This window comes from Heliangelus exortis, chromosome Z (genome assembly GCF_036169615.1).
Source record: "Heliangelus exortis chromosome Z, bHelExo1.hap1, whole genome shotgun sequence".
In the NCBI taxonomy this organism is placed as follows: domain Eukaryota; kingdom Metazoa; phylum Chordata; class Aves; order Apodiformes; family Trochilidae; genus Heliangelus; species Heliangelus exortis.
This window is the reverse complement of record NC_092454.1, coordinates 37,200,221-37,223,002: the sequence shown is the minus strand read 5'-3', so window position 1 is coordinate 37,223,002 and position 22,782 is coordinate 37,200,221. Positions and strand designations below refer to the sequence as shown.

General features: G+C 40.3%; 1 protein-coding gene across 2 annotated transcripts in view; it reads right to left on the bottom strand.

Annotated features, from left to right (window-relative positions):
• Positions 1-22,782, bottom strand: part of MAMDC2 (MAM domain containing 2) — a 62,118-nt gene that overhangs the window by 13,480 nt on the left and 25,856 nt on the right. For both annotated transcript variants that reach the window (XM_071730551.1, XM_071730550.1), the window contains exons 3-9: positions 15,744-16,009; positions 14,933-15,017; positions 13,830-13,967; positions 10,135-10,391; positions 7,189-7,282; positions 4,576-4,722; positions 3,483-3,748 (exon numbers count right to left, since the gene is read on the bottom strand). In XM_071730551.1, the coding sequence (XP_071586652.1) occupies positions 3,483-3,748; positions 4,576-4,722; positions 7,189-7,282; positions 10,135-10,391; positions 13,830-13,967; positions 14,933-15,017; positions 15,744-16,009 (1,253 nt within the window). The remainder of the gene's footprint in view (positions 1-3,482; positions 3,749-4,575; positions 4,723-7,188; positions 7,283-10,134; positions 10,392-13,829; positions 13,968-14,932; positions 15,018-15,743; positions 16,010-22,782) is intronic.

The following is a 22,782-nucleotide window of genomic DNA, read 5'->3' as shown; positions in this document are numbered from 1 at the left end:
ACTTTGGCATAATTTGTCTTTTGTATACTACCTTAGCTGTAATCTCATCTTGATACACTTTTCCATATAAGCATGCTTGAGAACTTCACCCATTGCCTTCCTCATCCTGTTTGTCTTATGAAATCTTTTATAAACTGACAGTGTACTCACATTCCACACACATACATTGTGGAAACCACAAAACCATTAGAGAAATTTCAGCACATTATAACTTGTGCATGATTTATCATGTACCAATAACACCTAACACATATGCAAAGCTGCAAGCTAATTCCTGCTGTAAGCCTCATTGAATCTACCACTTTAGAAAAAAAGACAGTGAGAGAAGAGGTTTAAACCAAGGCTAAGTTAGAATTTCATACCTCACACCACCCCAAATACATACTGATTTGGCAATGGGATGACTGAACTATGATACGCTGATAACATACCATGTTCTTGAAAATCCAATAAATCTCACTTTTTGTGTCATTTGAGGAATGCTTCCTTAACCTAAGCATTTTGCAACTTGTTTCCATGGGAAAGAAGGCATCCTCATCACAAGACCTGAAGGACTGGGAAAACATAACCCAGGAGTGCAGCACAGACTGGGCTACACCTGGTTGGAGAGTAGCTCTATGGAAAGGGACCTGGATGTCCTGATGGACAACAGTCTCAATATAAGCAAACAAAAGTGTGCTGCAGTGGCAATGAAAGCCAACAGGATGCTGGGTTGCATCAACAGGGGCATCAACAGCCACCAGTGGCCAGAGCTGGAACATTGTTCAGTTCTGGTCCCCACTTTACAAAAAAGATGCTGACAAGCTCAAGAGGGTCCAGAGAAAGGCTGCAAAGATGATCAAAGGTCTGGGAAGACTGCCAAAGGAGGAAAAATGCCCTGTTGAGGCTGCATCGGAAGTACTGGGTCCAGTTCTGGGCAGGGAATTGCTAGAGAGGGTACAGCAAAAGGCTATGAAGATAATTTGGGGACTTTTCTTATGAGGAAAGTCTGAGGGACTTGTGTCTTTTTAGTCTGGAGAGGACTGAGGGGGGATTTTATCAATGCTTTCAAATGCTTAAAGGGTGGGTGTCAGAAGGATGGGACCAGTCTATTTTTTGTGATGTTCACTGACAGACCAAGAGGTAAGGGGCACAAGCTTGAACAAAGAAGTTCAAGCATGTTAAGCATGAGGAGGAACATCTTTACTTTGGGTGTAGCACAGCACTGAACAGGCTGCCCAGAGAGATTGTGGAGTCTTCATCTTGGGAGACACTGAAGACCCGCATGGATGCCATACTATGCAACCTCCTCTGGGTGAACCTTCTCTGTCAGAGGATTTGGACTAGGAGATCACTAGACGTCCTTTCCAATAACTAGTATTTTGTGATTCCTTGTGAAAGGCTGAGAGAACAGGGTGAGAGAAAAGAAGGCTTAAGGAAGACCTCTTCACGATGTTCCAGTACTTAAAGGGTGGCTTACCAAGAAGATGGAGACTCCCTTTTTTACAAGGAGTCACATAGAAAAGACAAGAGGTAATGGGTGCAAGTTACTTCTGAGGAGAGACCCATTGGATACCAGAAGAGAATTTTTCACTATAAGAAGGGCTGGACCTTGGAATAATCTCTTCAGGGAAGTGGTGAATTCACTAACACTGAACACTTAAGACTCGCATTGACAAGGTGCTGGGCCATCACATCTAAACTGTGTTCATATCCTAGAAAGGTTGGATTAGATGATCCTTGAGGTCCTTCCAGACATGGAATTCTATTCTGACTCACTGAAGGCTTATGAAAATTCCCAGAGGCAAATAAAACCTCCTGCTGTAGGGCACGGGGTTTCTTCCCTCCTGAAGACCTCCTGGCTCAGAAGCAGCTTGGATATTCCCTTGACTTCTCCATTCTCCCCTGTGCTGCTGTCCCCATCTGTTACTGTCTATGGACAGATTGGTAACTGTAGCTTCAATTCATGAAAAGCCTCCCATTCCAAGCCAGAACCTTCAGAAGTACTTTAGACATACTAATTTCTAGGAAAAAATAAATAGAGTTCTTCATAAATTTATATTGGTAATGGTTTTCCACAGAAATGTCAGATGCTAAACAACCTGCCACCTCCAAAGCTAATAAACCATTTCTAACATTCCTGCTCAGCTGTCATCACTACTCATACCATGAACTACACAAGCTATTGAAACTTCTTGGAATAAAAAAAAAACATAAACAGGGGGTTATAAAACTAAGTTATAAGCTTGGTTTTTAAACCAATATATTTTAGTGATTAAAAAAAAAAAAAAAAGAGAAAACCACTTTTGTGTAAATATTTTGGGATAACACTAAGAGACAATTTTCTATCATGCACTTGCTGGACAGCAATAATTCTTTTTTCTATATCAGCTGAAGGGGAATTAGACAATCTATTAGGTTTTATGCATAAAAATGTGTACAGAAAAATCCCATCAAATTTTCAAGGTATCAGAAATCTGAGAGAAAACACTAGCCAACAATCAGGACCAAAATTTTCAATGTAAATTTCCCTTTTAACACAGGTAGGCAACTTTTTTTTGTTGTTGAACTTTTTCTTTTATACGTTATTTACTTTAAAAAAAACCATTTTTTTTCTCTCAAGAAAACTAAAACACAGTAAATACAGTAATTTCAAAAACTGTAGTTCAGAAAATGCTTAAGATGTCTCTCTATAATTTATAAATACTGGAGTTATAACACAAGCTTTCATTCATATATTCAGAGCACTGTCACACTCTGAAAAAAACATATTGATCTCAGTGTCATCAGGTAATAAACCACCTGGTCCTCCCTAGATGTTTCATAGGTAGTGAAAACCCAATATACTACAGCATGCAGGATAACCACAGACATAGCACTTAAACAGATCTGTGTAAAAGTCAATCCTTGTAAAAAGAGTGGAAGTGAAGAACAACAGCAGCTTGAGGACTTACTCAGGAGATGATGTGAAATACAGTGTTACTCTTACAAATGTGCTGAGGTAACAAAGCGACCTCGCCAACCAGACATTCCAAATACTTCAAGCCCATTGCCTTAAACTAAATCAACTTTTGATTTCAACTTTTAACCTGTGGCTGAGTTTTGACCTGAATTTACCCGTTTTCATTTTTTAGACTAATTAAAAACTATAACTGGGTACAGTAATGCAAAACGCATAGGAAACAAAAAAATAGCAATGGTGAATGTGGAGCCTGCTGAGAAGCCAAGATATAACTAGAGCTTCTCAAGTGAATTCTCCACAAATACTGTGACTACACTGAGGACACCAGGGCAACACTAACCTGTTCCTGGTACAAAGTCCCTTCATTTGGTCACCCGTGGGAGCCAGGCTGCAGAGAAATACTCCCCACTGCACTGCCCGGGGAACTTTATTTCACTTTGCAGGTATAGCTCAGTTGGAAATAATCCCCAGATAACAAAGAACCCTGGGATGAGGAGGCAAGGAAAATCACCATCCAGAACTGGGGAGATTTGGCTCTTACCTTGCATGGCATAGGCTTTTTGAAGGAAATTTCAGCTTGAGTCCAAACTCCCCTTGGAGAGTCCAGGACAGACCAAATTTTTTCTTGAACAACATGATTCTCCTCAAAGATGTACACAGCAAGCGTACCACTCATTTTGAAAAACCCGTATAAGGCATAATAAAAACGCAGACAAAACTGCAAGTTTCCTGGCAGGGTTGGGCCATACAGACGTCCAATGTACCCAGGCTCTGATGTAAACTTTGTGTTTGCCAATAAGTAATAACCTGCAAGACAGGGCAATTATTGAATATTTCTAGTAAGCAATTAGAACGGATTATTTGCTAGTAAAGCAGCTTCTGTTACTTCATTAGACTTTGGTAGAAAACAGAGTGTCACAATCTGTTCAAAAGCAAACAAAAATTTTTCTAAAAGCATCCCATCTAATTCAAGCTACACTGGCATATAGCTAAGTTACCAGAAATAAACACTTCTCAAATTTACACTGAGGAATTCTCTGGCCTGCTTATCTCATGGAAAAACCTGGCTGTTGGAAGGGTACCACTCTGATATCAAAGAGCAGGCACAAGACCTGTTATTCCCTGCAACAAGGATAAAGAGGCGAGATGTAAGCACGTATGATTAAGAACCATGAATACCCTACACAAATAGATGTGTGAGTTTCAGAACTTATTAGCAGGCCTTTCAGTATACAACATTTTCCAGTTTTCCCTTAAAAATACCAATTATCCTAAGCCTGGAAGAGCTAAGAGCCCACTATTCCTCTATATTAAAAGCAACGCATTAAGCTAGTATTTTATTTGCTTGCATATTTTTGTGGACTCACCCCTTCAGTGACTGTAGATCAGTAGAGTAAAGATACTCTGATTTACAGCCCTCCATGACTATTCAGGTGACCTTGCCCCTGTACATATGGGGAGGCACAGACAGAGTCCCAGCAGGGGACAGAGCAGTGTAAACTTATTTTTAATGCAGGGAGTTGCAATGATGCAATCAAAACAGTGTGCCAGGGATGTTATTTAACAGACTGAAAAATGACACAAATTAGCATTTATATCCAGTTTGATCCTTTTAGTGAAAAGGAGCTTTTTACCAAACCCAGTAGTGTGATCTCCTGTTCTATACATATTACGCTTCACTTTCACTCTGGTCCACCCTGGGCCGTCTTTTTGCTCCTGGTAAAAATTACACAGATCTTCCTCAAAATTGCAGCCTGCCTCAGTGGGATTGAAAGTAGTTCCTAAAAGAGAGATACATATGTTCTGTTAGAAAGAGCACAGTACAACAGGAATAGGTATTTGAAGCACATGGGTGCCCAAGTAATGCAAAGAAAGATGAAAGAGAGTATACACATATAGAGTGCAAAGTTACAATGGTTTCAAATTATCATTTTTCTGCCACATGTGGGTGTAATTTTCTTTCTATCTGGAGCCAGAACGAAACTTTCTTCAAAGCCCCTACAAAATGTAAATAAGCTACCGATCCTTAGAGAAGATCACTGCTTCAGGATATAATGCACTGGCATCCAGAGCATTCGTTTTCATCTTTCTCCTTCATTCAAAAGATATTTGGACAAAATGAATGTGAGTCTGCACATGTGCACGCATGGGTGTCACATCTTCATTTCAGTTTTCAAGGGGATAACTTTGTAACAACATGCAGTATTCTTTTAAGGAACACTTAAAAAACCCCTCTTGTAGTCATGGATAATGTCTGTGGATATGCATGCCGTAAGTATGTAAGTCAAATAGCTTTGGGTTTTGTGTACCACCTCATGGTTACTGACCTCAGGAGCTATGCCTCACTCATTTTAGCACTGCAGCAAAGAAACCTGACCATTTATATTGAAGCTGATGAAAAGCTAAGCTAAGCTCCCCAGGCCTGCTGATGGATCCCTCTTCACTTTTGATGTGGAATTCATGGGTCAATATTTGCTTTAGACCATAAAAATGCCCCTGGTGTTTTTAGGGAAACATTTCTACTTCTTTAATAGCCTCATCAACCACTTACATCAGATGCTGGAGGGGAACAACCCAAAGCCACCATGCAATTTTGGCTACTTCAGGAGTCAGGGCCTGAATGACTCCTCTGCACAGAGGCTAAGAAGGGCATCCTGGCAAGGGCAGGGACCCAGATGATCAGAAGAAAAATTCTGGCACTGGGGAAATGCTTGTGGTCTTTTAAACCCCAAATAATCCAGATCTAAAAAGTGTCCATGTGTCTTTCTCTTCCTACAGTGAAAAATGAGGTGGCCCTGTCCTCCACTCCCTGCTTTCCTAGCTAAAGATAATACAGTTGGAGCACTACTAGGTCCATTCAGCATTAAAGGCTGACCCTTTGGTGAGAAAGTTTAATACTGTATTACCTTTTCCTTCTGTTTGTCTAACATAGAGACCTTTGTTGACCAAAACTTTCACAAACACAGAGAAAAAATTAAATTAAACTAATATATACTGCCACGACTGACTACAAGGAGAAAGATTTCTTGCTTTTCAACTTGTCTACTCAGGATGAGCTTTCAACAAAATATAAAGGAAATTATTTGCATTCATTTCTCAAATAGAAATCAAAGCCCCCAAAAGTTCAAAATCAAAGTTAGTAGACATAAGCTCCAGCCAAACCTATCAAATTTACCAGTCAGAGTAGGTCTGAACTTGTGCCACAATCGTGTGACTAAATCAGGGATGAGGCAGAAAATACCATAAAATTTATCACATACCTCAACAGATATAAGCCATTTGAATATTAAAAACACATGAGCACACTGCTCCAATCCTTGGCATACTGTATACATAATTTAGGATTTTTGTTGCAAACCAAAAATAGAATAGGCACTGAGGAGTTAATGAAACACCTATATATACTCAGCCAAGAGTGACAGGTAAAGCAGTCTGGGTAAAGCTAACAGAGACTCCATGTAGATTTAAAAGGGGAAAAAAAAAAATCCTTTTCCTTGATCACTGCAAAACATTAGCAAAAAAATTCAAACTTGTGACCAAACGAATGGCTTAGTGGGAAACCACCGATCTACTTTTGACTATTGTTAGTGCTACAGTAAAACCAAGCAACCAGTATGGAGCTGCTTTGGTCACTGGATTCACAAATGGCAAAATTGTTTTGCCCCAAGTGCCTCTACAGCGGAGGTAATGTGAATTCAGCTGACTTCTGCTGCTGTGAAAATGTATTAAATTCCTGACAGATCTATCCCCGGAAGAGGAGATAAGCTCCTGAAAGAGTGAACACAGGATGGCAAGGCTCCTGTTAGGGCTCTGAAGAACACCTCAAGGCATGTGGCATGGAAGAACATGTTCCTACATCAGCAATCATGCAAAGTTCAGGACATTTTCTTCCTCATATCACACACCTGGGGAAATCCCCCTCTTTTTCTGTAACAGGCCTGCAAGTGGTGATTTGTTCAAGAGTTGGAGTGATGCCATTACATGCAGTCCAGTGCTCCAGTTGCAGACCTCTGAGGCAAGGACTTTGGAGAGAAAGCATTAAGGACTGGCTTCTGGATTCAACAAATGGCATTAATATCTATCTGCTGTTTTGTCACCAGGAGGAAGAAGAGCCCATTGGTGCTGGCCACTTGATAAGGTACCATGATCTGCACATCACTACCATGTATTACAAATAATGACAGACAGTTTAGAGGGGGGCAAAGAAAAGGAGAACGAGGAAGGTAAATAGCAATAAAAACTCATACCTGTCTGGTTGCCGCAGTAAACTGGGGAGAAAGAAATGTCATCAAGGGCAACGTAACCTCCCTTGGCACTATTGAAAGCAACTTCAAATACTACCTGGAAATGATAATAGTATGTTATTCACCCTCAAAATGCATTACAATAATTTTCATACATATCTTCATATTACAGAATCCTGATCAGATGTCCCAGGCAGACCCTGTGGCATCCCAGACAGCACTTCTGGTGTTGGGACAAATTAAGTTGTATCACATAGTGATAGGGGTGTGAATTAAGAGCCTGAGCCTGGCACCAGATCTTTGCCCACTCAAGCTCAAGTTAAAATCAAGGGGAACATAGCTTATCTGCTACTTCTTGAAATATCAGTTTTGGAGATGCAGTAAGACCACTCTCATGATGCCATGCAAAGCCACAATTCAGGGTCATCAGTCTGTACTGACTGGAACTCCAAAGGTGCCTAGTTATTACTGTTGCCCAGAATAGATCTGAATAAAGAGCTAAAAGCAAACTCTGCTAAAAGTAACTAAAAAGAGCTAAAAGTAACTCTGCTGTTACAAGATTAAGTTTTACTGTTTGCTCATAATATGCTCAGACACTGAAACACATGGTTTGGCATGAGCTGGCAGGGAATATTTCCTTTAAAAAATTACTTAAGAACCAGGAAAGCTATTGCTGTGGTTTGTTTACCACAAAATTAAACAAAGTTTGTATTTAGCCATTCCCAAGGGACACCGTTTCTTTAAGTAACTGGAGAATGGTCCACTTTAAGACTCTTGAGGAAGTGTCTTAAATTTCAAACAGTACTAAAAAAAATTCAAATAGTATAAAAAAAAATTGTATAAAAAAAGTATCAAAACTCTGAGTTACAGGAAAACTTTGAAAAAAAGCCTGAACCACAAGGCAACCCCAGGGACACAACAAGGATAAAAGGACAAAAGCTTCAAGAGTGAGAGCCTGTCCAGTGAAAGCAATGCCTGTGATGTCTTGCCTAGGGATGGGAGCCAAACTAAGAGAACTGGGAAAGAATCCTGGAATTTCTTTTCCAGATAAAACACATAGGAGGACCCTCATGAAGCAACTGAAGAAATTACATGCAAAATTTAATCTTATTTCTATAAAGTGATTTCTAAAATAATGTTGGATTACATAGAAATTCCTGGAGCAGAATAAAGGCCCACATAGCCAAGTGTCTTGTTTCCAGCAGGGGTCACCTAGAGAAAGAGTTTAATACAATGACAAGTTTTCAGCTCTTCTTCCCTCATATTCCCATCCTGGTAGATTCTTTCTTCTCCATTAATATGCATAATAACTGAATTTTTAACTGATCAGGATAATGGGTTCCATAGTAAATTGTGGAAGTGAGTTCTATAGTTACATAGTGTAGTAAAAAAATCCTCTCTTTGGTTTATTTTAAAACTGTTACTTGGTAATTAACAATTTGGAATGGCAACAGAAATGGTGAGGAAAAGGGAACAGTTAATCTCTTCTGTGTCTTTCATAACCTTCATGAACGCCTCCCACAATCTAATTCAGTTGTTTTTTTTACAGGCTCAAAACTGTTACTTCAGTAGCATAACTTCCCCATACTTTAGGCTACCCCCATACCCCTCTTGTAGTTCTAGAACATTCTTTTCTAACTGGAGTTGCACATTCTGCTGAACCACAGGGATGCCCTCTGAATTCATGTAGTGCTGCAACATCCTCTGTTTTGCTGTTTGTTCTGATAAAGTTTCCAACATGCCAGTTGGCTTTATGACTGCTGTTAAGCACTGAAAGGATCTTTCCACACAAATAACTGCAGTAACACCAAGCTCTAAGCGATCCTTTATTAATTTCCATGTATAGTTCCAGGACTGGATTTCCCTTTGTATGTTACTTTATATATATTGAATTAGCAATCCACTCACCATTCAGCATCATGAGGCATTAGCAGATCTAACCTCCCTTCCCAAGACATTTGAAGTCTGACAACTCAAATGGATGTCTCTGTCACTGACTTTACAGACCACAAAAGGACTACATAACTGATGAAAACTAGCCTTACCCCTAATAATTTCTGAAAATCCACAGACATATAGTGAATTAACAAATAGCTTAAGTGGAGTTAAAGCAAGCAGAATGAAAGTTAAATTATTTGCAGTCCTAGACAAGTGTGTCTGTGTGGGTGTATACATATATGTATACATATAAGTAAACGTGTATATACACATATATGTGTCTATATATATATACATCTAGTCTATACACACACACACACACACACATGTTTTTATATATATTTATGTGTGTGAGTTGGATTTTTTTATATGTATATATAAAATATTTATTTCAATCTTCTAAGCTTTGGAGGTTTTTCAGTACACATATGGGAATCAAAATTTCAATTTCTTTCTGATACTCTTGGAATTAAGTATCGTAACCAGAGAGAGCTGGCTTTCATATCTAAAGACTACTGTACTCTTAGGACCAAGTTTGAACTTTATCTCATGAAAGCACAGAAAGAATGAGTTTCGGGATTATATAAGGTAGAAAATAAAGCTTAAATAATTGTTAAATTTTTCTTCTGCAGTGGGAAGCATGCACTATATTATGATACTCAGTACCCTCAAGAATGGATCATGTAGGCACAGAAATATGGAACTAAGAGAACATGGATATAATTTAGTAGGAACAGGAAGATCTGACAGTAGTAGAACTCTACAACCTCTCAAGGCATTTTGTTCAAGCACTTCACCAATCTTTGCTGAAAATCAAGTATCAGTATGGAAAGTGATTCCTCCTTGGCCCTCACCGAGTGGAAAAAGGAAAGAACAGATTGCCAGCATCTTTAGACTCATGTATCAGCTGCTGGATGGCTACTGCTATGTTCCCAACTTGGCCCGAGTCAGCACTGCTGTCTGATGCAACGTGAAATTCATGGCTGGACTGTACAGAAATTATTGTTTTACCTCCTTGGGGTACAGTGCATTGAAGTCAACTTCTGCTAGAGCCCAGTCGGTGCTTGGTGCACTGTCTGTTTTCCAGATCTCTTCATAAAAGCCACTCGTGTCTCTCAAGTAAACAGTAAAAACGATGCTACTCTCCTGCTTAAGTTGATAATAAAAAGATAAGCAGCCAGACATTGGGGCTGTGGTCTTTGGTGAGATTAGCTGGGCTACTTCCTGAAAATGCTTGATGTAAATAGAGTCCACATACATGTAGTGACCTAAAAGTAGAAAAGAAACTTGGTATGAGGATGATCTTTAAAGGACACCTCTTACATGAAGCATCAGGAGATGGGCAGGTACAACACATGTATCTCAACAACCTTGACAATGATGGCTGGTGCCCTGAAAATTTTAGTAATTCTAAGAGAGCTTTCTGGTTTTGCTCCTTTCCTTCTATGTACAACCCAAAGCTGTTTGGCTAAGATACCACTAGCAAAGCAGCCAGTCTCAGTTCTTTATGCACAGAATAATGGAAGAGTTCTGGTTGGAAAAAAACCTTCAAGATCATCGAGTTCAGACATTAACTTAACCCCTTAACCCTACCAAGTCCAGTGCTAAGCACCACATCTATATATCTTTTAAACACCTGCATGGCAGTCTTTTCAAGTGCTTAATGATCCTTTCAGTGAAGAAATTTCTTCTAATATCTAATCTAAACCTCCTCTTGTGCAATTTGAGGCCATTTCCTCTGGTTATACAGAAAAGAGACCCATCCTCACCTTGCTACAGCTTCCTTTAAGGTAGTTGTAGAGAGCAATAAGGTCCCCCCTGAGACTCCTGTCTTCCAGACTGAATAACCTCAGTTTCCTTAGATGCTCCTATAAGACTTGTTCTCCAGATCATTCACCAGTGTCATTGCCCTTCTTTGGACTCGCTCCACCTCAATATTCTTCTTGAACTGAGGGCCCCAGAACTGAACGCAGTACTCAAGGTGCAGCCTCACCAGTGCTGGGGGGACAATCACGTCCCTCCTTCTGCTGGCCACACTATTGAAGATACAAGCCAGGATGCTCCTGGCTTTCTTGGCAACCTGGCCACACTGCTGGCTCATATTCAGCAGGCTGTCAACTAGCAACCCCAGGTCCTTTTCCTCTGGGCAGCTTTCCACCCACTCTTCCCCAAGCCTGTAGTTTTGCATGGGGTTTCTGCGACCAAAGGCCAAGACTGGCATTTGATCTTGTTGAACCTCACACGACTGTCCTCAGCCCATCAATTCAGTCTGTTCAGGTCCCTCTACAGAGCCTTCATATCATCAGGCATGTCAGCACTCTGGCCCAATTTGGTGTCATCTGCAAACTTACTGAGGGTGCTCTTTAACCCCTCATCCAAATCATTGATAAAGACATTAAACAGAACTTGCCCCAGCACTGAGCCCTGGGGAACACCACTTGTAACCAGCTGCCAACTGGATTTAACTCCATTCACCACAACTCTTTGGGCCTGGCCAGCCAGACATTTTTTTTACCCACCAAAGAGCACGACAGTCTGGGCCATATATAGACAGTTTCTCCAAGAGAATGCTCTGGGAAACAGTCTTGAAGGCTTTACAAAGGTCCAGGTAAACAACATCCATAGCCTCTTCCTCATCCACTAAAAAAGGCCCTGGTTCTTAAGTCTTTATTTGAGACCTTGATAATAAAGAAAGTAATAAACTCTCTGAATTTTGGGAGCCACTGATAAACAAAAAAATGTGTTACAACTGAGTAAATTTCCTACCTTTCAACAACTCAGTAATTAGTCTTTTTCCAAGTGCAACTTCTATTGAAGCAACCCAGATAAATGAGCAGGACTATAAGCCATGTGTTTCCTCAAATATTTTACTCATCAGTTCACTTAAAATATCAAATTACCTTTATTAACCTTTATTCTGCATATTGCACTGCTTTTGTGGTTCTACGCAGTCTACCTAGGATTCGTTTCTAAATGTTTTATTTTTACTGAGACACTGTGGTTTTTTGTAAGATCCTTGAAAAAGACTTTTGGGAGATATTAATAAACATAAAAATGTACAACAGATTAGTAGACATCTTCCTCCCCCCCCAACAGCCAGTATGACCTGCAGGACTTTGAAAGGATACAGCTTCTCTGATTTTGATTTTGGGAGAGCTATCTTGATTTTAAAAGAACACGTCTACATGCACAGATTCTCTTTGCATCTGTTTTTTCTTCTTCTGCACTCCCAGAAACACAACACCAAACAGGATCAGCTGAAGAAGGAAAATGTGGTCCTTCACAATTAGAAAACTTAGAGGAGAACGAAGCACCAAACTGACGCTGGGTACTTCAGCATGGACACTGCAAACTGTGCCACTGGGTTTGCACCTACACAACTATGTTAATTAGCTAATAGCATTTTCAGACCTGGAGATGTCACTTCTCACTTCTCCCCAGTGGAAAGAGCTTGCTTGACTCTGGGTCTCCTCCAGACTGCCCCCACTGTCAGGGGACTGGTGACACTTCATCTGTACTTGCTTGAGAAGTTCTGGGCATCATTTTTTCTCTGCACTGTGGTTTTGCCACATTTCATAACTTTATTATGATCTCTCTGGTTGATGCACCTTCAAAGCACAATTCTTGCAAAGATCAGGAACTTCTGTGACTTTTGACTTCTTGGGGTCTTCTCAGTCTGTGGTCAGCAGTGAAGGTTTGGTGTGAAAAAGAAAAGCTGTGGCTACAATAAAAAAGAACCCTCCCAGCTGGCAGCAATTCCTATCATATATAGTACTTTCTTTAATAGATAGAGCCACTGTCTGCTGTTGAAGTTGTGGTGGGTAAAACTTCCATCAAAATTTTACCAGCATTTAGGTGCCATGGGGTGCTGCAGGGCCAGACTGACACTCTGCACTCAACTCACACAATTGTGAAATAAATAAAAAGGCACAGCGGTATGAGTTAAGGAAAGAGGATCAACCCTGCTTTTCATGGTGTGATGCCTGGCACCATCACAGTTATCAGGTTGTCTGAGACACATAGCATGTTGTAGAAGCTCAATCTCCTGACTGTCACACGACGTGGTACTTCATACAGCACTACATCAAAGACTGAGATATCCCCCTACTCTTTTCGATGACTGTGTAAAATTTTCTCCTCTCAACAAGGTGGCTGGGACAATTATTTCACGTAGGCCCAGTGCTGAAGATCCTTAAGGTCTTTAAAACATTCTGCTCTGACAAGCTGTGTTAGCAGCACCATATTTGACTGAAAGAAAAAACCTCCTACCTCTCCAATTTAACCTGAATTTCTCTAAATATGCTTCAGTTCATCAGCTTTCCTACTAGACTTGCCCAACAGCCACTGGAAACAAAACCTCTGTACAGAGCAGCAGTACAAGATTTTAAAATTCATTGTGGCTCGTACTTTTAAAATACACAGTAAAAAGAATTTTACCCCTCTCCACCCAATTTTTTACCCTTAGTTTTAGTAATTTTGAAGCCTAGCAAGGACATGACAACCTTACAATAAATCTTACAGGAAACTCTGCGTGAACTTCTACAAATTTCCCACATTTTCTATTCCCCTTTCTCACGTAAGTCATTTTTACCCCACCCGATGCCCAGAGAAAAGAAACAATTCACATAATAATTTGCAGCAAAAGTCATATGTGGATCATAGATTTAAGTTTCCCACTACAATTCTGTTCTGCATTTGTTGCTTACCCAGTTCACTGTTAAGTGTGTGGTCTCTGGGCAGCACAGACTGAGAATTGCGAATGTTCCCTCCACCAACAAACCAGTTGACATTGGGGTTCCAGCGGTTCATGAAGCCACAAAGATGATTTTCTTCAAAGTCACATTCTGCAATTTCAGACACCAGCAGCTCAGTGTACACTTTTTCATCACAGAAACTGCAAGAGAGGCTATTGCTAAGCACTAACCTTGTTTTACATATAGCAATGCAGAGAACACCTATATTTATACAGCTGGACACAGAACTGAACAGCTTATAATGGAAGAAAATTTACCCACAATTCTTGATAAATCTTTGAGAAAATTCTCATTTCCACCCTATTCAGTCTGGTCTATCTTTTCGTTATTTGGCCATGAAGGTCTGCTGAAATTTAGGACCAATCAAAATAGATTTTAAAAATTCCATCTTGTAGCATTAAGTTGTTAGACCACAGCTACCACTTGTAAATCACAGATGGACAGAAGCAAAGCAGGATTAGCATTCCACAGGAATAATGTGGTTGCTTTGCTTTCTTTACAGAGCCAAAGAATTGTGACAATTCAGATGAGTTCCACCCACGCTCACCAGAAATTAAAAGGTGTCCTGGCCTCCTTGCTACTGAGATTTTGGAATTCTTTAGCAGTATTTGGCAAATGTCATGAGTAAATAGCAGTAAGTGTAAATAACAACAGAGTTTTGACTCTGCAGCCTGAAACATGCAGAGTCAGGAAGCATGGGCAGGCAGGCAGCAGCGATAATGTAGCAGTTGTTATGTCTAGTACATGTAGCAGTGTAATTTTGTGAAAGTGAAACATGTGTTCCTGCTTGAACAATAAATAGCTTTAGAATGAATTAATGTATATGAAATGTCTATATATCATAGATATGGGTCACTAAAATCCATATTAGCATGGACAATCTTAGCATAAAAAAACCTGTTTCAAATATTGCAGTCTACTTTTCATTAAGGAAAAACATTCTGAAAGAAACATTGTTTGTTTTCTAAACTCAAATATTTAATTCAGTTTTAAAACTTTTAACAAGGCATTTTTTATTACGCAACAAATATGGGAGCTGAGCAGACAGTACTTACCAATACAATATCCAGGAGTTATTTTAATTTCAAAAACTGCTATACTAGAGGATTTATCTTGTCCCATTTCACCTTCCAGTACAATCTGCACAATATAAAGCAAACTGTAAACTAAAAGGTTTCAATATTTCCTTTATCACCCTGGACATATAAAGAGGATAAACAGCACAACAAATGAAATATATGGGGAGGGGCATGGCTCATCATCCTTACTGTGAGGGGAAGTGTTTTTGCTGGAAGAGCTTGGCAGAATGCTTTAACGATGGAATCAACGCCCTTCGTCCAGGACAGAAAGTACACCGAAGGACAATGTGCCAAAAAATTCCTCACTTCATTTAACAGTAGGAGGGGGACTTCAGATTCCTCCACTGTGGCTCTACAGAGTGCTATTGAGAGAGATGTGATGTGACAGCTTTTGGGTAGAATTACTCTCCTTTTAGATCTGACTCCAACCAGAAGGATGCAGAGGACAGGAAGAAGTGATCACAGCTGCTGACCCAGGACCTGGAAGGTGAGGTATCTGCTGCAGGATGCCAGCAGCTCCACAGGGCTGCCAGAAGGTGAGGCATCCCCATGGAATGGATCAGCCAGCTGTGCTCTCCTAGCTTTTGCTGGGAAGATCACCGACTGCCTGACTGAAGCCAGCACTTCCCTCTGATTTTAGGGACAAAAGGGTATACTGACCCAGATGCTGCCAGTCCAAGAGGTGAAAGACACAAATAGGGCCCAGAGTGGAAATGTTTGACAGGCAGTCTGTACAGCCGAAGACATGCACCAGAAAGCCCGCAGCACCTCCTGAAGTCAGACTTACCTTGTATTTCTTTGTGCTGTTCACTAAATCTAGGCTAGCTATGAGCCAGCTATCTGAAGGCTCGGTGGTTGACCACAGCAAACGATCAAAGCTCTCTCCTTCCTGCCTCAGGTACAGGTTGAGCCTGGTGGGATCAGGTGAAGTCTCCGAAGTCGTTGCTATCTGATAAATCAGTCTGACACAACTCCACTCCTCAGAGTACAGCTCAGGGCTGGACAGCACTGCTTTCTCACCCTTGTAAGATGTATCCACAGAAATGTAATGTCCTGGGAATAGACAGACATCAGAATAATAAATGCCTGAGGCTTCGCTTTTCCAGGCCTGGATAGAAGTACTTATTTATAAAGGAAAGATTGTTCTGGGGCTAAATCTGGAGATTGAGACCAGAACTGATTCATTAAGAAAGTTATTTAACCTTTTGATATCCTACTGTACACACAAACGTGTCACTCCATGTGTCTCACAGAAGTATTAGTTACAATTTTAACAGCACTGTAAATCTTTAAAGGTGTTATATCAGTGTAAAGCAGATTAGCAAGTATTAGCCAACAGAACTGACAGTCTATAAAGATTTGACTGACAATATAATTTACACAAGCAGGAATATGCTGCATGAATACTTAGTTGTTTTAAAGATCAAATCTTACAAAATTCATTTTTAGAATTTAGAATTTAAAGCACTGCATAAAAAACACATTGTAGCCATGAACTCCAGAAGTACTACTGATTTCATACAAGAAAACTAGAAGGATGCTTTTAAGTAATAAAACCGATGTACAGTTCTGCTGATTAAAAAAAGTGCTAAATGTAAAGTTACATTAAGATGTACAGGTGGTCTCAGTGAGATTATTTCAATATTACTGTGTAGATGGATATTTTAGAACCATGGCCTAAAACATAAACCTCTCTCCAAAACCAAAATAAAGGATGTGATTACAAGCTAAATGTCACAAATTGTCATTTGTGACAAAAAATGTCAGAGAAACAACATGTAGAGAAAGGAAGCAACGGTAAATAAATCACAGTGAAACAGAAGTCTGGTCTTGGAGACTTTACTAACACATCAAAAACAAGATCAGGAGAGTAAAATGGGATATAGGAGTCACAGAAATGCACTGGGATGCAATGTCAGAAACAAGTGAAACAGAGAAAGAAAACTTTGAAAAAACCTCAACAAAACCAGAAAACAAGCTAGGGCCTTCATGCCTGAAACACTAGCCCACAGACAGTCTGTAAGATGATATTCCTAACCTAAAAATTCTTATCAGACAAATCCCATTCCTGATACTAATCCTCAGCAGCCAGGCTGCAAGCAAGAGTCCTAAAAGCTGTCAGGGACTCTACAAGTAAGTCATGACACATCCAGAAGCATAAGACCTATCTTCTCCCCAGAGAGTATATATCTTCTTCTTTAATCTCATTTCACTTGACCACAGAACTTGTATCAGTTTCTGCACATATGTAAACTCTTGCTTAATTTGAACATGTCAGGAGTCAGACTGATGTTAAATATCCTGCTTGCCCACAAGACACACCTTCCCCCTGCCAGATCCTTCCTGAGCCCCCCAGCTGTACCAGGCCCCTCTAATTAAGGTTTCTCCAATGTGAAAAATCACTGCCTCCCCCAAAGCAAGCAGCAGGTACCCATCTAGTCTATGAGATTCCCAAAGTCCTTTTCCATACACTCCTGGGAAGGTGTGAGGAGTGGGCAGCAGGTCTGACAACATCTGATTCCCCGGACAATGCACGTTGTGGCACTACCCTGCATCTGCTATCTCTCACCTGCAGACACTGTGCACAGCAGCCCATTTGTACTGTACATTTCTGTTTAACAAATGTAAGATAAATGTTTGTTACTTACTTACGGGGTAAATGCAGCCCTAAGCAGTATAAGGGACTGTGTAAATACAGAAAAGCAGCATTTCCTTTCCTTTTATGGAATGGAATTTTTTTTGCTTCTTACCATAATTTCTCTTTATATCTACTGGGTCTGGTTTTAGTCTCTTTGAGGAATATACAAAATCACTGCTTAGGTACAAGTGACTTGTTACTGCAGCAGCATATATAAGAAAAATAAACTCAGGAACAAATATTTAAAAATAGGCACCTGAAAAATGCTAAATCTACCACTACGTAAAATATGAGTGCCTAAAACATCCACTTACAAACAGATATCTAATTAGTTCATAAGAGTTAGCATGCACAGCATTTATTTACTGGCATGTGCTAGTCCAAGGCACACATGATTTTTACATGCATGGAGGACAGTGGGAAAACACAAAGGCTCACACAGAAATCTAATGCTTCTTACATATTTTCTTATATTTGATCAAGCAGTAATATCTAGTTGAGACAAAGAACCTGTGTTTTTAGGCTAGTCTGAATTTGGATAATCTTTTTTACAAAGAAACCTACAATTCAGAATCCATGCCTGGCAATTTTCGTTTAGATTTCAGCCCTATTTTTGTCTGCACTTCACAAGAAAGCCCATAGGAAGCAGACCCTTCTTATAATATACTTTATTTTTTTTCCATAAATAAATTAGTGTTGACATAGAAATACACATTCACATGTAGACCTCAAATTACCAGCTGTAAGGCTTTGAGGGCTGCCTGGATTTGAAATTTTATTATAAACAGAGACTAAGGTTCTTTTACAAAAATAGTGATTTAAAAGAGAAAGTAAACCTCTTAGAGTTTCCAGTCAGGATGATTACATTACTATAAACTTGACTTTGCATTCTCTGTTTGCAGTGAACTTATTCTCACTTGGGCTGATTCCCCCTGATATGAGAGCAAAGATAGAGCAAAAGCCATGAACTTTCTTTTTAGTTGGGCGTTGGGGGGGGGTTATTGCCCCTCTTTTTTTTTTTTTTTTTTAAAGAGATTAATTTTACCTATTTTTTAGGTCTCCAGAAATGCAGTGTTCTCACTCACAGCCTGCTAATCATCTGAGCATCTTCTGGAAGATTTATGGTATGTCTGGCTTCACTGAAATCAATGGGTGCACTGATAGAGAGCTTTATGTGTAAGTTTAAATGCTTTGCCAATTAGGACCAGGGAGCCTGGCACTCCATAGTATCAAGCACAGAAAATGTTAATGTAAAACTTCTTCCAATGAATGCTGGCACTGACTAAATGGCCTTTTTAATCAACTGTATTTCAGTAATAGCAACGACATTTGCCATTGCTGCAGAAAGGACGGTTCACATGCAGAGTTCAAGGATGGACACTGAGCAATTGTTTGACCAAACCAATGCAAAGAGAGGGTTCCTTACAGTATAGAAAAAGACAACTTTCCACGCTTGTCTGTGGGAGTAACAGAAGGATATTTAGCAGTCTGTGGAGAATTTCATGAATGCACAGTACTGTAGTCTGAAGTATCTCATTAAAACATAGCATGCAGCTTCATTTTGCTGCATGCCTCGTGATTTTTTTTCTTGAAAATCCTCCTCCTCTTAATGCCCATAGTACTTATATTTCATAGCAGTCATTCATGAGTTATCAAGAGAGGGCTGCTCTTCAAAATCACAGGAGAGCAAACAAGAGATAGTCAGAAAATGTGAGGAAGTGGCTGATGACACAGAGACACAAGCATACAATTTCTGGCAATTAATTGCTCAGGGAGGGGCTGTGGAAATAGAGAAAAGCTGAACTCTCCACTTGTAGGAGATGGGATGGGGTTTTGACCATTATCATGAAGACATCACTCCAGCTTCTTCACAGATGATGAAAGCCAGGGACCACTGACTACCTTCCACTGCTAAAAGCTAGCACTTCCCTGATGAAGGCAAACTCTTACAGCCAGAAGATGTGAAAAAGGGGATGTTCCCTTACCCCTCACTCACTACTCAGGATGGCAAGAAATGCATTTTGTACTCGCATTCCTATAATGACTTGTTACCTGCTGTGTTACTTCACTGCCTTCTTGACAACTGCATCAAACTGTACAGGACCAAGCATGTGCTCATTTTACATTTTTCCTGTCCAAGCAAAATGCTGAGCCCAAGAGGCGCTCAGTTACCACCAGTGATACATTCACTAAGTCACTCACCAAAATTTTCCAGATCTATATTTATTTACTTACTTAGCAAATAGGCATCAATCCAACAGTCAGCAGTATTATATCAAAGGCTATGGGGAAGGAGAGGTTGAGACCAACGATACTATTTTTTCCTAAAACAGAGCAGAAACTATACTGATTGCTTCCTCTGTAATAACACAAACAAGTCAAAATGACAGACATTGGCTAATAAACTAAACAGAATTCCACTGACAAAATGCAATACACAAACAATTGGGATAACTAAAATTACAAGTTATTTTTTCAAATATATATTTCCTCTGTAAAAATATGGAAGGGTAACCACAGACATATTAAACCATTGTGGGGTTTGTGTCTGACACAGATTTTCTCTTAGTTCAGCAGCAGCACAGTTTTACAAGAAAAACTGCATATAAGCAGTTGACTCCTACAGAAATAGTATTAAAGACATATGAAGCAGAAAAAGTTTGGGAATTTACACTAATTTGTACAGAAAACTTGTAGGAAACAAATGTCTTGAAGTTACCAATCACATCTGAATTTTCCCTGGATTTGCCATACAGAAACAAGAAAGAATTATTAATAGGCTTTCTTAGAACAAAAAATTTGATCTACTGATACCTGCTCTGGAATCTCATTGTCTGGATTTTAGGCTGTAGCTTTAGGTCTTGTCTTTTTTTTTTATTTAATAATCTACACACACACACACACAAAAAAAAAAAAAAAAAAAAAAAAAAGGTAGCAAAGCAGTCAAGGCAGGACAGATGCTCTCCATTGACAATACAGCCAGAGACACATAATTTTGCAGATGAAGTAAGTGAAGTTTGCATATGGATTTTATCCCTGGGTAAAGATGAGGTTTAGATGAAGGTTCATAGTTTGAGTTGAGAACAAGTGGAGACCACTGATGAGTGGGGCTCCTCAGGGGTTGGTATTGGGACTGGCACTCTATAAGAACATCTTTGTCAGTGACACGGGCAGTGGAACTGAGTGCACCCTCAGCAAGTTTGCCAACACCACCAAGCTGTGCGTGCCATCCAGACAGACCTTGACAGGATTGAGAGATGGACCCATGCTGAAGTAATGAAGTTCAATAATGTCAAGTGCAAGATTCTGCACCTGGGACAGGGCAATCCCAACCACAGATACAGGCTGGGCGGAGAGTGGATTGAGAATAGCCCTGAGGAGAAGAACTTGAGGGTACTGGGAGATGAGAAGCTCCTTCTGAGGTGGCAATGAGCTTTTGCAGCCCAGAAACCCAACAGTATGCTGAGCTGCACCAAAAGAAGCATGGACAGCACATTAAAGGAGGTGATTCTCCCCCTCTACTCCACTTGCATCAAAACCCCACCTGGAGTACTGTGTCCAGCTCTGGGATGCCCAGCAAAATAAAGGCGTGGATCAGTTCTTTTAGATACTCAATATGTTTTTAAAGTGTAGGTGCTGTGGTCTGCTGGCAGTCTATTTCATCTTTATAGGGATATCTCTCCCTTACAGCTGACAAGAGTCATCTCCATAAGCTGGTGGTTCCAGCCTTTTCCCCAAATGCCTGATCAATACCTGCATCTTTGGCCAGAGATCCCAATTGCCTGACTTCTCTTTGAGTTTATGTTATGGTAGCAGCCCCATCATTCCAGCAGTAGAGTAACCAAGTGAGAAGGGGCTCAGGTCTTTCTTCAGATTCACCTGGTCCTTTCTCAGAGTACACAAGTCCCTCATGGAATAGGACTGAACACGTACTTCTGATTCTGAGTCCTCCTCAGCTGACTCTGCTTTAGCTGCTCTATGAGGAGAGGCAGCATCCTTTATTTCCTCTATCACCTGCTCATCTCATTCAGACTGTGAAGGGTTAAGGCTAATTTCTGATTTCCATCTTTTTCCTTTTCAGTGTGGGCTGAGGGGGAGAGGCTCTGGTGAGCAGCACTCTCTGTGGGGGTGGAGGAAGCAGCTGCAGATGCAGCAGATACTCTGGTGATGCTCACAGGCCACATCTGAGCTGTGCCCTTGTGTGAGGGGTTGCAAGAAGCAGCTGCGGGGGCAGGAGTGGGGGTGCTCTCTGTACCAGGGGCAGCTCTCACTCTCCAAACAGCAACTCTTGGCCTCTGAAAAGGCATGCTCATTCTCATGACTGTGGTTTTTGTCTCACTCCTCACCAATATAGGAGAAAAACAATATCCACCAGGAGATTCAGAGACTAAATGGTATTGCTACTAAAATCTGGTGAGTCAGCCCAAAATAAGACGGAGTGGCATAATTTCCCAAATTAAAACTGAAAGTGTAAATACCAACCAAGTTTTTTATCTCTATATGAAACACCACTGCACCCATGTACCACAATGTATATCAGTATTGAAGACCGTACTGTAACGATGATTCTTAAGCAGCTCCTACCAAAAATAAACCAGATATTAACACTAATCCCAGCTTCAAAATCACATATCACATACCCTGAATACCAAAGCTACGGCATAATTGGTTTAATTTCCAACCCTGTGAAATTTCCAAAGAAAGAGGTCTGACTCCCAGTCAGCAAAGCCATCTCAGTATCCTCCCACTGGAGTTGGAATTCAAACTATTCAGGCAAATTAGTAAAAATTTGAACTGGGATCAAGCTAATTAGCTTAAGCCCCACGTTATGTGCCAATAAATCTGTCATGGTTTAATGCTGGGCTGGCAATTAGTTGAATGACAGATGCTCTCTATTAGTCCCCCTCCCTGATAAAGAAAGGAGAGAGAATAAGGGAGAAAGACTTATGGGTTGGAAACTAAACTACACAGCTTTACTGAAACAGTAATGTAAAAAAAGAAAAATTATTAAAGATATAAAAATATATGGAAAAATGATACCATGTTCCCACCTCCCTTCCCCTAATTCTCACATCACCACCGAGGCTGCAAGGCAGCCCTGGGAAATTCCAGGCAGCAATTGGGAGCTGGAGGCAGGAACACACATTCAGGCTGGCACGGATCAGGACCACAGGCAGATGAACGGATG